Raw genomic sequence first — 14932 nt, forward strand, 5'->3', positions numbered from 1 at the left:
GACTTCTTGCATATACTGCATTTATAGGGACGCTCACCACTATGAATGAGCATGTGAGATTTCAGAGTCCCCAAATGTGTGAAAGTCTTCTTGCATATACTGCATTCATAGGGACGCTCACCACTGTGAAGGAGCATGTGAGATTTCAGACTCCCCGATTGTGTGAATGTCTTCTTGCATATACTGCACTCATAGGGGCGCTCACCACTATGAGTGAACATGTGACGTTTCAAATCGCTTAATTGTTTGAATGTCTTATTGCATTCATTGCATTTATGTGGGCGCTGACTAATGTGAGTGACCATGTGTGCTTTCAACTCTTTTGAATGTTTGAAAGTCTTTTCACAGTTTTCACATTTGTAAAGGAGTTCTTCGCTCTGGTTAGGCATGTGATCGACCATATGTTTTGTTAGGTAATGCGATTCTGCGAATGATTGATTACAAATGTCACAATCGAAAGACTCCTGTTTGACTTCATCTTCAATTGTCACCTCGGAATTCATAAATCTTTCTAAACAGGTATCATCATCTTCAGAAAACGATTCAGATTTAACGATAGCATCAAGAGCATCAAATTCATCCTCATTTTCGCATTTAATGTCTTCCGGTGAATATTCTGGTGGTTCAATTTTAATTCTTGCCTGATCATTCTCTGACATAAATGTTTCGTCTGACATTTTTCACTGCTTACACTCAACTCAATAAATATTTACAAAAAATAGCAGTTAATATAGTTTAATATAATCATAAATAATTTTAACTAAAATTTAATTCATTATTTAACATTTGAAGCATAGAGAGTACGCTTTTAGAGAGATGAGACATCTATCTTGGTTTGACATTTAACAAGTGTCGCGTTTTTATTTATCTATGACTCTATGCTTCAAATGTCAAATTTGATTTTTTTCAAATTTTGATTATGAATGGTTAAAATCATTTATCTTAAAGAAAATGATTATATTAAATTAGATTAACTACTGTTTTTTGTAAATATTTATTGAGTATAAGTAGTGAAAATATTTAAAATTGTCACAAGAAACAATTATGTCAGTGCATGATCAGGCAGTTAAAATTGAACCACCAGAATATCCAGTAAAAGACATTAAAAGCGAAAAAAAGAATGAATTTGATGTTTTTGATGCTATTGTTAAATCTGAATCGTTTTCTGAAGACGATGGTACCTGTTTAGAAAGATTTATGAATTCCGAGGTGACAATTGAAGATGAAGTCAAACAGGAGTCTTTTGATTGTGACATTTGTAATCAATCATTCGCAGAATCGCATCATCTAACAAAGCATATGGTCGATCACATACCTAACCATAGCGAAGAACGTCCTTTTAAATGTGAAATCTGTCAAAAGACTTTCAAACAATCAAGTGTTTTGAAAACTCACATGGTTATTCACAGTGGTGAGCGTCCACATAAATGCAATGAATGCAATAAGACATTTATAAAATCAGGTAATCTGAAAAATCACATGTTCACTCATAGTGGTGAGCGACCCCATGAGTGCAGTATATGCAAGAAGACATTTAAACTATTAGGTACTCTGAAACGACACATGTCTATTCATAGCGATGAACGTCCCCATGAATGTAATGAATGCAAGAAGACATTTACACATTTAGCTGTACTTAAAGTACACATGCTCGTTCACAGTGGTGAGCGCCCCCATGGGTGCAATGTATGCAATAAGACATTCACTCATTTAGGTGCTCTGAAAAGACACATGCTCAATCATGGTGAGCTTCCCCATAAGTGCAGTACATGCAATAAGGCTTTCATACATATAAGTTATCTGAAAGATCACATGCTGATGCACAATGAAGCACGTCCTCACGAATGCAATGTATGCAATAAGACATTCAAACGATTAAGTTCTCTTAAAGAACATTTGCAGATTCATCATGGAAAGCGTCCTTACAAATGTGAAATATGCAATAAGGAATTTACTAAACCAAGCAATTTAAAGAGACATATGGTCCTTCATGGTAGGAAGCGTGATAAAAATCAATAAAATATCTGTTAAATTGTATTTAAATATTTGGAAACATGTTATAAAATATTCTTGCATTGAAATTTAAAAATAAAAAAAAATAATAAAAACAAACCGTTGTATCAAGAGGAGCAACTTTCTTTGCAGGAACAAAAATTGGAACTGGATTTTCTTGACTGGCAAAAACTGCCCCTTCTGCACCCAGAGTTATGATAATTGTCCGGCAACCCCTTTGCAAAAATATAGAAACAGCTGTTTTTGCTTCTCTGCAACAAAATAATTACAGTAAAAATATAATTATTAATTTAATCATTGTTAAACTTACTCTACATTGCTAACATCAATTCCTGATATAATAGATGCTTCTACTTCGTTCACACAAAAAATTGATGGCAACTTCAACAAATACATCGAATTTTAATGTACAAGTTGAGCTGGAGCAGCATTTATTTAAATAGATATCTGCAAAAATGTTATATATCTGTTTATTCCATTTTATTGCCATATTATTTATACATACTCCTTTAAAGTGTTTTAGAGCTGCCAGAGTTGCATCTATGGGTGTCTCCAATTGGCACACTAAAATCTTAGCAGAATCCAAAACATCTTTCATTGTTTCCACATGTCCAGGTGTAAGACTACCATTTGCACCGGCTACAATAATTATTTGATTTTCACCAGATTCTGCTACGGATATATGGGCTATTCCAGTATCATAATCTGATTTTAGATGAACGTGTGCAGTGTTGATGCTTAATTTTTCTAAATACGTTTTGTATTCGATGCCCCATTTGTCATTCCCAAGCTGGGTAAAGGATAAGAAAGAACTTAATAAATTCTTACATAAATAACTATTATGTCTATAATCTTACATTTGCTATTAGTGCAGTTTTTCCACCTAATTTGGCAGCAGAAACACATTGATTGGCGCCTTTGCCTCCAAAACTGGTCATAAATTTTTTGCCATGAATAGTTTCACCCGCTTTTGGAAGCCTTGCAGCAAAACTTTAACATAAAATTATAATTTATATAAATAAATATTCAAAAACAAATATATTTTTTGCTCTTACCAAGTGAAATCTACACTACAGGATCCCAAAACAATAATATCCGACATTGTTTTTATATTGGCCACGAAATTAAATAAATTTTGCTGCTGATGGTTGTGATAAGATTTAGTTCCAGACGTTTTACGTCACGATAAAATGAAATTATACAAATTTCATTATCTAATCATAAACTACACTTGAAAATTATTGTTTTGAAAGGCACAGAATGGAATGTAAATATTTGCACACATAAATTTTATCACAGATATGAATATAAATTCACAAATTGTTAAATCCATACATAACCAATCAAAAGTGTAATATTTACATACGTTTTTATTTGAATATAATTGAATTTATATGAGAATGTTAAGATAAGTTTAATAAATTTTCCTGGGTTATTTATATACGTAGTAATAACTAATATTTACATAATTAAATATTTTTACAAGAATCAAATTTGTCAAAAAGGAGCAACAGTTCGAATTTGAAAACATGTCGTCCGTTAAAGGTATTCGCGCATGGATAACTTTTGTCGCCAATATACAAAATGGGATAAAATTTGGTTAAATATTAAATATCTAGCTAATTGTTCAATATTATTTTTATTGCTTATTTTTCAATATTGATATAGGAACATTGTACTGAATCTTTATGTGAAACTGAATACTGAATATTTAACTATAAACGTATACACAACCACGACTAGTTGAAAAGTTGTAAGTGACATTTTGCCTTAAGCCAAATCAATATTAAATCTATATATTGATTCAAGAGAAATTTATATGTAAGTTTCTGCAGAAATTATTGCAGATAATTCAATTTTCTATGAATTTTTGAAGTAAAACTTCTGTAGGCGCCAGGAAGTAATTCTAAAATATGATTGACAATAGGACGGAAATCCGTTACGCCTGACGTCCGTAAATGCTGATTTGTCATTGGCCGATGACAGACATCAATTGAGTGAATTTGACGCGATTGGTAGATTACAAACAAATCAAATTATAATTTTTCAATTGATTCAAGGCAAAATGCCACTAAATACTAATTTTTAACTTAATTGTCATCTCGAACACAAGCATAAGAAGATTCCTACTTCAATCGCGCACTTTTTGTCAATTATAATCGAATGTTAATGAAAATATTTAATAAATATATTAATAAACATTATCCTTGATAATATTTTAAAATCAGGCATTCATTTTGTCCAGGATAAATATCGAGAGCGCGCGACGATCCTAACGTGCCATCTATACCAGAACGTAGAAGTGTCAAACCTAAAGGTGAATAAAAATAACCACAAATATTAAAAATAAAGTAACTAATATCTGCCTTATTACTTACAGCGCAGTGAAAATGACTTCTCGACAAATAGTAAACGTTTTGAAGAAAAACCTATCAAGTTCTGCAGCTTTACGAAATGGAACACACAGTTCTTCTAATCAATCACCTCAACAATCATCTCAATCAACCCAATCGGTCCCCCTTCAGAATGTGACCGGTCTAAGTTCTCAAATCATTCTAAAAAGAGAAGGCCCCATTGGTCCCAACGACTCCAAGAATGAGTATAAAGTAAAGGAATATTTTTGTTATGACAGGAGCAGTTATTTCCAAGCTGAAATTGAAATGGCAAAGTATCGCTTGCCTCAGCCATCTGCTCTAAAATCTGAAGGAAAGTAAAGGAATGTTGCGTGATAATTAAATGAAAATGTACAGTAGAAATGGAATTATATTAATAAATTATATTATTACATAACCGGTGTGTTTTCGTTATGTAAATGTAATTGAAAGAAATTTTTAATGTCTATTATTTATTAACTGAATTATATATATATATATATATATATATATATATAGAAAAATGATTTTTGTTTGACTACAAAATCTTTATTAATTAAAGATAATTTGATTTAGATTGTATGTATATGTTTTATAATGAAGCAATAATTTAATCGTCTTTAATTAACAAATAAATATTTTGTAATGAATCAAAAATCATTGTTATTTCTGTAATGTATTATATAATAATTAGCATTTTGTTCAAGAAATTTTTATTTATTAATATGAAATCTTAAAATGAAATCATATAGATTGAAAACTTTATAGAATTAAGTTATTTAAATTTTTAGTTTTAAAATTGATCAGTATTTATCAATTTTTATATAGTATTTTGTGAAGTTAACAATGATTTTTTTATTTAAAAAATAATGATGGTATTATTTAGAAGTTTTCATATATAAATGTAAGTTTTGTTGTGTATAAATGGATATATAAATGTATATATGGATTTTCCTTTGAAATCTCATATATAAATGTAGGTTTTGTTATGTATAAATGGATATATAAATGTATATATGAATTTTCCATCGAAAACTCATATATAAATGTAGGTTTTGTTGTGAATAAATGGATATATAGATGTATATATGGATTTCCCTTTAAAATCTCATATATAATCATAGGTTTTGAAGTGTATAAATAGATATATAAATGTATATATGGATTTCCTTTTAAAATCTCATATATTATATGTTTTGTTGTGTATAAATGGATATACAAATGTATATTTGGATTTTCCTTTGAAATCTAATATATAAATGTAGGTTTTGTTGGTATAAATGAATATATAAATGTATATATGGATTTTTCTCTGAAATCTCATATATAATCATAGGTTTTGTTGTGTATAAATGCATATATAAATGCATATATGGATTTTTCCTTGAAATCTCATAATTAAATGAAGGTTTTGTTGTGTTTAAATGCATATATAAATGTATATATGGATTTTCCATCAAATTCTCATATATAAATGTAGGTTTTATTATGTATAAATGTATATATGGATTTTCCTTTGAAATCTCATATATAATCATAGGTTTTGTTGTGTATTTATATATATATATATATATATATATATATATATATATATATGGATTTTTCATCTAAATCTCATATATAAATATGTAATAACAAATAACAATTATTGAGCATAAACATTCTTATAGCAAAAATGTAATCTAAAATTAACAATGGATAAAAAATACCAAAAAAACTGTGCACTCCCTTATTTCTTTATAATTATTTGCAAAATTTAACATAAAATATAAAAAAAACTTGAGAATTTTTGAAGAAAACGGTGAGGCAAATTTTATGAAAGATGTTAAATATAACTTTAAAACATTATTGGAACTAATGTAATTTAACAAAAAGTTTTTATATAATTTTAAACTACTATCTATTTATAATTTTAAAAATAGTGCCAAATTGAATAGTTTATCATTCCGGTTCTATCAAGTTTCAAAAGGTCATTATATCACATTGATATATGTGAATAATATTAAACATTTATTAGAACTATTAAATTTCAACGAAAGGTTTTATGTAATTTTAAACTATCTTTACCTTTTATTTTCAATTTTGAAATTAGCGCCACATATTCATGAGCGGAAACTGTCGCTTTCGCACGAACTTCAATCACGATCAACTTGCCTTCTGCTCGCCCCGGCTTCCCTCTCTATGCCTTGTGAATTTATACGTGTTCGCATGGGAATTATTTCTTTGTGGCTGTAAAAGTACGTAAATATCAATTACCCTGTTGTTTTATATTCAAAAATATACTTTTTATGCTATTTTACGTAAAAATATTACTATGTTGATATTGTGTTGAATAACTTTGTTTATTCTCACCTCGAATGTCACTGCAAGTTTTGTGGTTAACATATTTTCAGTACACACTTTATGCCAAGGATACTTCTACTATTTTTTATTACCAGGTGTGATTATTTTTACTAATGTTTTGTGAATATTTGTAGGACTGCACAGCTGCTCTACTTCAATCACCGGCTGATTAAAAAAAACACGTGGAAATGGCTTCGAAAGTAGCAGCAAAGAAAGGCCCAGTCCAAACTGGCAAAAAACAACAACTTCGCGGAAAGGGATTGAAGAAAAAGAAGGTATCTCTTAAATTTACCGTCGACTGCACCACCCCCGTCGAAGACAACATTATGGATGTACAGAACTTCAAAAAATACTTGCAAGAGAGGATAAAGGTCAACGGAAAGACCAACAACTTTGGTAACAACGTTTCGTTGGAGTGCCAAAAAATGAAAGTGTCTGTCATCTCTGATATCCCCTTCTCGAAAAGGTGCCTTAAATACTTGACAAAGAAGTATTTGAAAAAGAACAACTTACGTGATTGGATCCGTGTTGTCGATGGTGGCAAGGACTCCTATGAATTGAGGTACTTCCAGATCTCATCACAAGACGATGATGATGATGAAGATGTTGAATAAATGTAAAATAATCTTTATGATAATAAAATATAAATAATTATTCTATTTTATTATTGTATTTAATAGAAACTTGTGTTGTAGTTTTATTTCAGGTATTTAATTTGAATGAATAAATTGTAACCTGTTAACTTGTCACTGCACTACATTTAATTTCACAAATGCACTAGTTAAATTTCTAGGAATTTAATAATTTTGTACAATATTAGTTGACAATATCCACAGATATCAGCTCCACAAATAAAAATGCATAAATTTGTACAAAATCAAATGGTTGAATTCAAAATCATTTGTTAAAATAAATAAGTAAAATCTTGTGAAGTTAAAAACTTCATGAGAAAAGAAAATGTAAACTAAATGTAGAATTTTTAAATATTTTCATTATTCCATGGTAATGCAGAATTTGAATTTACCTCTAATGGATCTTGAATATTATTTTATTTTATTACTGTATACTGATGGTTGTAGTGTTAAGTGCAAATTATATCTTATACATTTTTGTACTATCATTATTCCATATTTCAATGGAAAACCCATATATACATTTATTCACTACAAAACCTATATTTATATATAAAATTTCTAAGAAAATCCATATGTACATTTATATATCCATTTATACGCAACAAAACCTACATTTATATATGAAATAATATAGGATAATCCATATATATATATTTATATATCCATTTATACACAACAAAACCTACATTTATATATGAGATTCTAATGGAAAATCAATATATACAATTATATATCCATTTATACACAAGACCTACATTTATATATGAGTTTTCAAAGAAAAATCTATATACATTTAGGTATCCATTTATGCACAACAAAACCTACATTTATATATGAGACTTTAAAGGAAAATCCATATATACATTTATATAACCATTTATACACAACAAAACCTACATTTATATATGAGATTTCAAAGGAAAAACCATATATACATTTATATATCCATTTATACACAACAAAACCTATGATTATATATGAGATTTTGATGAAAAATCTGTATATACATTCATATATTCATGTATACACAACAAAACCTACATTTATATATGAGATTTTGATGAAAAATTCATATATACATTTATATATCCATTAATACACAACAAAACATGCAATTATATATGAGATGTCAAAGGAAAATCAATATATACATTTATATATCTATTTAAACACAACAAAACCTACATTTATATATGAGATTTTAAAGAATAATCCATATATACATTTATATATCCCTTTATACACAACAAAACCTACATTTATATATGAGATTTTGATGAAAAATCCATATATACATTTATATATCCATTTATACACAACAAAACCTAGGATTATATATGATATTCCAAGGAAAAATCCATATATACATTTATATATTCATTTATACACCACAAAACTTTACGAATAGTATTCAGATACTACATTCACACTAATTTTATATATATACGATGTAATAGAGCAATAAATGAAATCTTTTAAATTTCCCTCAGTGCCAGTATATTAAAACCTTTTATTTATACAGTGGTTTACAACAACAGGACATAAATATTCATAATTATTTCATCAAGGCATGAACAACAGCCTTTGCATTTAATTTCTTAAGATCCGTGTAAGTCTGTCCTGTACCAACGAAAACAATGGGTTGCCCAGTAATATATGTCATAGATATCGCTGCTCCGACTTTGTCATCAATAGTATCAAATTTGGTCAATACAATGCCGTCAATGATATGGGGGTTTACGTTTGAGGAATAATCAGCTAAGGCTTGATTGAATTTGACTAATTGATCAACTGCTTCGTTACCTACAAGTGCTTCGCCGACGAATAACACCAAATCGGGCTCGTTGACTTTGATCAATTTGGCTAGGGCTCTCATTAATGGTTCGTTGTCTTGCATCCGACCAGCAGTGTCCACAAGAACCACATCGATGTGGGAGTCTTTAGCAAAGCGGATTGCTTCGTTTGCTATACCGGCTGCATCTTTTCCTAAAATAAAACAAATGATAATCTTATATATAAAAATGAATCGCAAAATGTGTTGGTAAGCGCATAACTCAACAACGCCTGAACTAATTTGGACCATTTTTTTTTTAAATGTTCGTTGATGTCCAAGGATGGTTCTTACGACGAGAAAAAATCGAATAATTGCCAAGAAAACCCTAAAATCAGCCCTTTTGTTTTTCACATACAAACGTTTTCCAACTAAAATCAATAGTAGAATCAATTTGAGCTTTATTGCTATCATATAAAGTTCATATTAAATTACAAGCACTCACTGTATAATCCTCCTAAACGATTATGCGGATTTTGATAAATCTTTCTGAAGTTTGTTAAGGAAATTTTCTAGGATTTATGTGATTATAAAGTACTGGGATAAATGTGCAATATTTTAGAAATGAATGGAGAAAATTGCAAAAAACGACATGTCATTGTTTGCATTGAAAACAAAGGAAAACTATCATCTGCCAAAAATTTCAATTTACATATGAACCTAGACAATATTAAAATATGTATAACAAATTTATGATTATGAATAAGAAAAATGAAATGTCTACATTATTATTGTCAAAGAGCAGCTGACATGTGCCAAAAATTAAAATAATATAAAATACAGTATATGTATGGCAGATTGAATCATACACATATGAACAAATATGGCAAATTAATTCACTTAAAATATGAAATTTGGTATTAATCAGAGCCGGTCCTACCTTTAATGCGATGCATGCGAAAAATACGAGCGCACTACTTAGGGGGCGCCAACACAAGATTCGGATATTAAATTTTCAATATAGTCTTTTTTCAATATTATATATATATATATATATATATATATATATATATTAAAGTAGTTAATTTTGATGTTGAGAAATATGAGTAAGTTCTTCAAGGGCATACATCAAATAAAAGGCAAAGATTTAGAAGTTAATCTTTAATTTTTCCAAACGTTTCGACATAGTATTTTATGTCATCATCAGTGGATATAAATATGGTCTTACATCAGTAGCTAGCGCAAGGAACACAATTTTGCACTATCATATAAACATTAACTTGTTTTTTTTTTTTAAATTAATTTGTTGAACAGAGTATAGCAAAATATTTGTGAAATATATAATATATTTGCACAGAGAACGTAGTTTATGTGACAGAGCCCGAGGCTGTAGTCAACTACAGACTACAGCCTCGGGCTCTGTCACATAAACTACGTTCTCTGTGCAAAATATATTATATATTTCACAAATATTTTGCTATACTCTGTTCAACAAATTAATTTAAAAAAAAAAAACAAGTTAATGTTTATATGATAGTGCAAAATTGTGTTCCTTGCGCTAGCTACTGATGTAAGACCATATTTATATCCACTGATGATGACATAAAATACTATGTCGAAACGTTTGGAAAAATTAAAGATTAACTTCTAAATCTTTGCCTTTTATTTGATGTATGCCCTTGAAGAACTTACTCATATATATATATATATATATATATATATATATATATATATACATTATATATTTCTTTGCATCTTTTACTAATCCTTCCACAATATTTTTAAATTTCGTAAAAATTTCACTTTATATCAACAAATGGGAAAGTAAAGATGAATACATACAATTCGGCTATCACGATATCAATTAGGAGAAGTTTAAGATGCAATTTTGGATATCTTAAATAATAAATAATTAATTTGATTTAATCCAACATGAAGTACCAGTGTTATGTTTTGGTTATCGTTATGTTATACTGTTTAAAAGACTTCAATTTCCAATATAATGTGGGAATTGAGACTCATCATTTTATTTAAAGCAGTTCTACATTTAACATCGCTCATATTATAAATGTATATGCATTTTGGGCGTGAAGAGCAATTTAAAAAACAATAATTATTATTTTTAGTATATTATATTAAGAAATTGTAGATATGGGTACAGGACAACGTCTATTGGGTCATCTAGTATTTATATACAATTACCAACTATCTATTACTAACCATATCCCTTTTCATACAACTGCACCATGGTTCTGTTTCCATGTTTCTCCATCGGATGCAGAGCATTCAAGTGTCTCGTATGGGTCCTCAATTGCTCCACAGCTCCTGCTCTAAATGTGTCACATGCGGCTATCAGAACACTCAAATTGTTCTCAATTAACCAGAAGCATATTTTAGCCAGGTTTGTTGATTTTCCGACACCGTTGACTCCACAGAAAGTCATCACGTAAGGTCTAGCCTGAGATTTGGCTTCAAGGCAATCTCTCAATATATCGATACGGCGTTTGGGTGATAAAATTTGTACTAAAGATTCTTGTAAAGTGAGTTTAACTGTTGCAGCTATTGTGTCGAATGTTCCCAAAACCTAAAGAATGAAAATAAATAGTTGTAAGGGCATTTTGCCTTAAGGCAAGTTGCATGAACTTCCCTGATACGTGTAAATAATCGACGTTATAAATGAGAATTCAGATTCAGATATTTAAGTAAAATATTTAACTGTTTATTTCGAAAATACCTATGATTATATATGAGATTTAAAAAGAAAATTTATTTATACATTTAAATATCCATTTATGCACAACAAAACCTACATTTAAATATGAGATTTTAAAGGAAAGTTCATATACACATTTATATATCCATTTATACACAACAAAACATACATTTATATATGAAATTTGAAAGGAAAGTTCATATATACACTTATATATATCCATTTATACACAACAAAACCTACATTTATATATGAGATTTCAAAGGAAAATCCATATATACATTTATATATCCAATTATATACAACAAAACCTACATTTATATATGAAATTATAAAGCAAAATCCATACATACATTTATATAACCAACTATACACAAGAAAATCTACATTTATATATGAAATTATAAAGCAAAATCCATACATACATTTATATAACCAACTATACACAAGAAAATCTACATTTATATATGAAATTATAAAGGAAAATCCATACATACATTTATATAACCGACCATACCCAAGAAAACCTACATCTATATACGAGATTTTAAAGAAAATATCATATATACATTTATATATCCATTTATACACAACAAAACCTATATTTATATATATGAAATTATAAAGGAAAATCCATACATACATTTATATAACCATTTATACACAACAAAACCTACATTTATATATGAGATTGTAAAGGAAAATCTATATATACAATTATATATCCAATTATACACAACGAAACCTACATTTATATATGATATTATAAAGGAAATTCCATACATACATTTATATAACCAACTATACACAAGAAAACCTACATCTATATTTAAGATTTTAAAGGAAAGTTCATATATACATTTATATATCCACAACAAAACCTACATTTATATATGAGATTTCAAAGGAAAATCCATATATACATTTATATATCCATTTATACACAACAAAACCTACATTTATATATAAGATTTCAAAGGAAATTCCATATATACATTTATATATCCAATTATACACAACAAAACCTACATTTTTATATGAATTATAAAGGAAAATCGTATATACATTTATATATCCATTTATACACAACAAAACCTACATTTTTATATGAAATTTCGATGAAAAATCCATATATACATTTATATATCTATTTATACACAACAAAATCTATATATATATATATATATATATATATATATTAAAAAAAATCATTAACAATAAAATGGAACTGCAAATCATTTCAGTCAAAATTTACTTTTATCAATCTAAATTTTCTGTTAAATTCAAGCATAAATTATCAATTATTGTATAAATCCTAGTTCACTTACCTTTCCCTCAAGTTTCACAGCCACCGACTCACAAAGTTTATAAGCAATATCAGCTGCAACATTTTTTCCTATCAAATGGTCCTTTAATTTATCCAAAGCAGGCCGCATATCATCTCTGGACAAATTTTTAGATCCAACCAAACCTTAAATAAAAATAATTCAATTACTTAAAATACTCAAAACTAATTATAAACAATATCTTACCTTTAAACATAGAAAACATTCCACCACTTTTTTTAGCCTGGCCGTTCATTTTATTAGAATAACCATTTGGAGTGTTTTTGGAATTAACAACATCTTCTTCAGAAGATTCATCATCAGTTGAATCAATTTCTATATCACGGATACCTCCTTGCATTTGACCAACCATCTACAATAATAATAATAATAATATATATATAAATAAATTATAATATATATATATATATATATATATATATATATAAATAAAATCATTATTAAATAACAATAATAATTATATATGAATAATCTTACTGGTGCAGAATGTGTAAAGTTGCTTTTAGCATCTTCCGGTTTATCTTTAGATCTATCAAGTGTTGGTAAATCCTGAGCACCTCCACCAAGTTCCCAAATTCTAGGTTTTTTACCGGCCTTTTCTTTCTCAGCCTTTGGAGATTTACTTTAACAAAAAATCAGATTAATAATCTTTAACCAAAGAAATATTTCAGTATCTACTCACGTTTTTTCAACTTTCTTTTTAGATGCTCCCATTTTTTGTGCAAGTTTCAATCGATTTTGCATGATTATATCATTTGGATCGTCACTTTTTGTATTATTTGTTTGCACCGGTTCACTAACAGTTTTAGTATTTACTGTAAATGATAAATAAAGTAAAAAATACATATTTCGGATATTTTAAAGCTTAATGTCATAAAATCTTACATTCTTCTTCATCAAAACAAACATTTTTGCCCTTTTGTTTACCTAAAAGAGGTAAATACACATAAGTTAAATTTCAAATGTAAAATATATTAGATATAATATTATCTTACCATTCTTCTTGGTGTCTTTTTTTTCCTCGCCCTTTCTTTCAATCATTGAAGCAACTGTCTTTTTAGATTTCATAGAATCTTCAAAAGAACGCATTTGTTTAGGTAACTTAGCCTGAGTCCGACCTGATGAAATAAATAACTACATACAACAAACGCAGGTTTTAATAATATACTTTATATATTTCTTTCTAATTTACCATACCCCATTCTTCAGCCGCCCGCAGAATACTGTTATAACAAGCACCAAAGTCAAATTCTTGAAAATACCTTTTATTTTGTAAGTCATTCTTATACTTATCTCTAAACTCTAAATGTACATCATTTAAAAATTTATCTACGTATGACAGTTGCAAAATTTTCTGAAAGGCAACCACAAACACCAGCTCAAATTCATTGTCTAATTTATATTGCAATGTTAAGGAATCGTGGTCGTAGGTATTTTTTCCAGATCGCTCCTAAAAAAAGATATATTAAATATAACATAATTTATTACATGAGTCCTTTACATTTTTACCTGCAATATGACACTTCTAATAAGTGCATTTACAGATGGTGCAAATATGTGGCTAGTGCTCTGAAAGCACCAGAGCACTATGCCCCCTTTACTAAATATTGTAAATAGATCTAACATTTTATAATAAATTTATTTCACAATTAACCCTTTAAAATCTAAAATTATCTAAATAAAAATATCACCTATGCAAAATTGTACTACACTATGATTTGTATGAATTGACGTTTACA

General features: G+C 28.3%; 5 protein-coding genes across 5 annotated transcripts in view; 3 read left to right on the forward strand and 2 right to left on the reverse strand.

Annotated features, from left to right (window-relative positions):
- Nucleotides 1-3348, reverse strand: part of LOC113389049 (ribokinase-like) — a 9817-nt gene extending 6469 nt beyond the window's left edge. The window contains 5 exon segments of the mRNA XM_026626098.1: nucleotides 2114-2264; nucleotides 2324-2460; nucleotides 2519-2803; nucleotides 2871-3003; nucleotides 3069-3348. Of these exon segments, the coding sequence (XP_026481883.1) occupies nucleotides 2114-2264; nucleotides 2324-2460; nucleotides 2519-2803; nucleotides 2871-3003; nucleotides 3069-3115 (753 nt within the window). The 5' untranslated portion in view covers nucleotides 3116-3348.
- Nucleotides 3349-4183: 835 nt separating this feature from the next.
- On the forward strand, nucleotides 4184-4768 carry LOC113389054. Its single transcript, XM_026626104.1, has 2 exons — nucleotides 4184-4330; nucleotides 4394-4768. The coding sequence occupies exon 2, from the start codon at nucleotides 4404-4406 to the stop codon at nucleotides 4725-4727; it is 324 nt and encodes a 107-aa protein (XP_026481889.1). The 5' UTR covers nucleotides 4184-4330; nucleotides 4394-4403; the 3' UTR covers nucleotides 4728-4768.
- Nucleotides 4769-6553: 1785 nt separating this feature from the next.
- LOC113389051 (60S ribosomal protein L22-like) overlaps nucleotides 6554-14932 on the forward strand; it is a 10234-nt gene continuing 1855 nt past the window's right edge. The window contains exon 1 of the mRNA XM_026626101.1: nucleotides 6554-6622. The gene's annotated coding sequence lies outside the window, so the exon portion shown is untranslated. The remainder of the gene's footprint in view (nucleotides 6623-14932) is intronic.
- Nucleotides 6917-7382, forward strand: LOC113389052 (60S ribosomal protein L22-like). Its single transcript, XM_026626102.1, has one exon. The coding sequence runs from the start codon at nucleotides 6917-6919 to the stop codon at nucleotides 7340-7342; it is 426 nt and encodes a 141-aa protein (XP_026481887.1). The 3' UTR covers nucleotides 7343-7382.
- Nucleotides 8854-14825, reverse strand: LOC113389047 (signal recognition particle receptor subunit alpha homolog). The gene is made up of 9 exons (XM_026626096.1): nucleotides 14703-14825; nucleotides 14391-14643; nucleotides 14189-14311; nucleotides 13876-14008; nucleotides 13671-13815; nucleotides 13380-13545; nucleotides 13176-13318; nucleotides 11355-11718; nucleotides 8854-9349 (listed from the first exon to the last, which is right to left on the reverse strand). Exons 1-9 carry the CDS (start codon nucleotides 14817-14819, stop codon nucleotides 8919-8921), a joined length of 1875 nt encoding a protein of 624 aa, XP_026481881.1. The 5' UTR covers nucleotides 14820-14825; the 3' UTR covers nucleotides 8854-8918.

Source organism: Ctenocephalides felis, unplaced genomic scaffold, assembly GCF_003426905.1.
Source record: "Ctenocephalides felis isolate EL2017-DRISC unplaced genomic scaffold, ASM342690v1 CF-g0.4_SCAFFOLD_03573, whole genome shotgun sequence".
In the NCBI taxonomy this organism is placed as follows: domain Eukaryota; kingdom Metazoa; phylum Arthropoda; class Insecta; order Siphonaptera; family Pulicidae; genus Ctenocephalides; species Ctenocephalides felis.

What these genes read in the sequence shown, in the direction of transcription:
- LOC113389047 (XM_026626096.1), bottom strand. Translation starts at nt 14,819, where the DNA reads ATGTTAGATCTATTTACAATATTTAGTAAAGGGGGCATAGTGCTCTGG. An exon ending in TTAGAAGTGTCATATTGCAG is followed by an intron (nt 14,644 to 14,702) that starts GTAAAAATGTAA and finishes ATCTTTTTTTAG; the next exon opens with GAGCGATCTGGAAAAAATAC. An exon ending in GCGGGCGGCTGAAGAATGGG is followed by an intron (nt 14,312 to 14,390) that starts GTATGGTAAATT and finishes TTATTTCATCAG; the next exon opens with GTCGGACTCAGGCTAAGTTA.
- LOC113389052 (XM_026626102.1), top strand. Translation starts at nt 6,917, where the DNA reads ATGGCTTCGAAAGTAGCAGCAAAGAAAGGCCCAGTCCAAACTGGCAAA.
- LOC113389054 (XM_026626104.1), top strand. Translation starts at nt 4,404, where the DNA reads ATGACTTCTCGACAAATAGTAAACGTTTTGAAGAAAAACCTATCAAGT.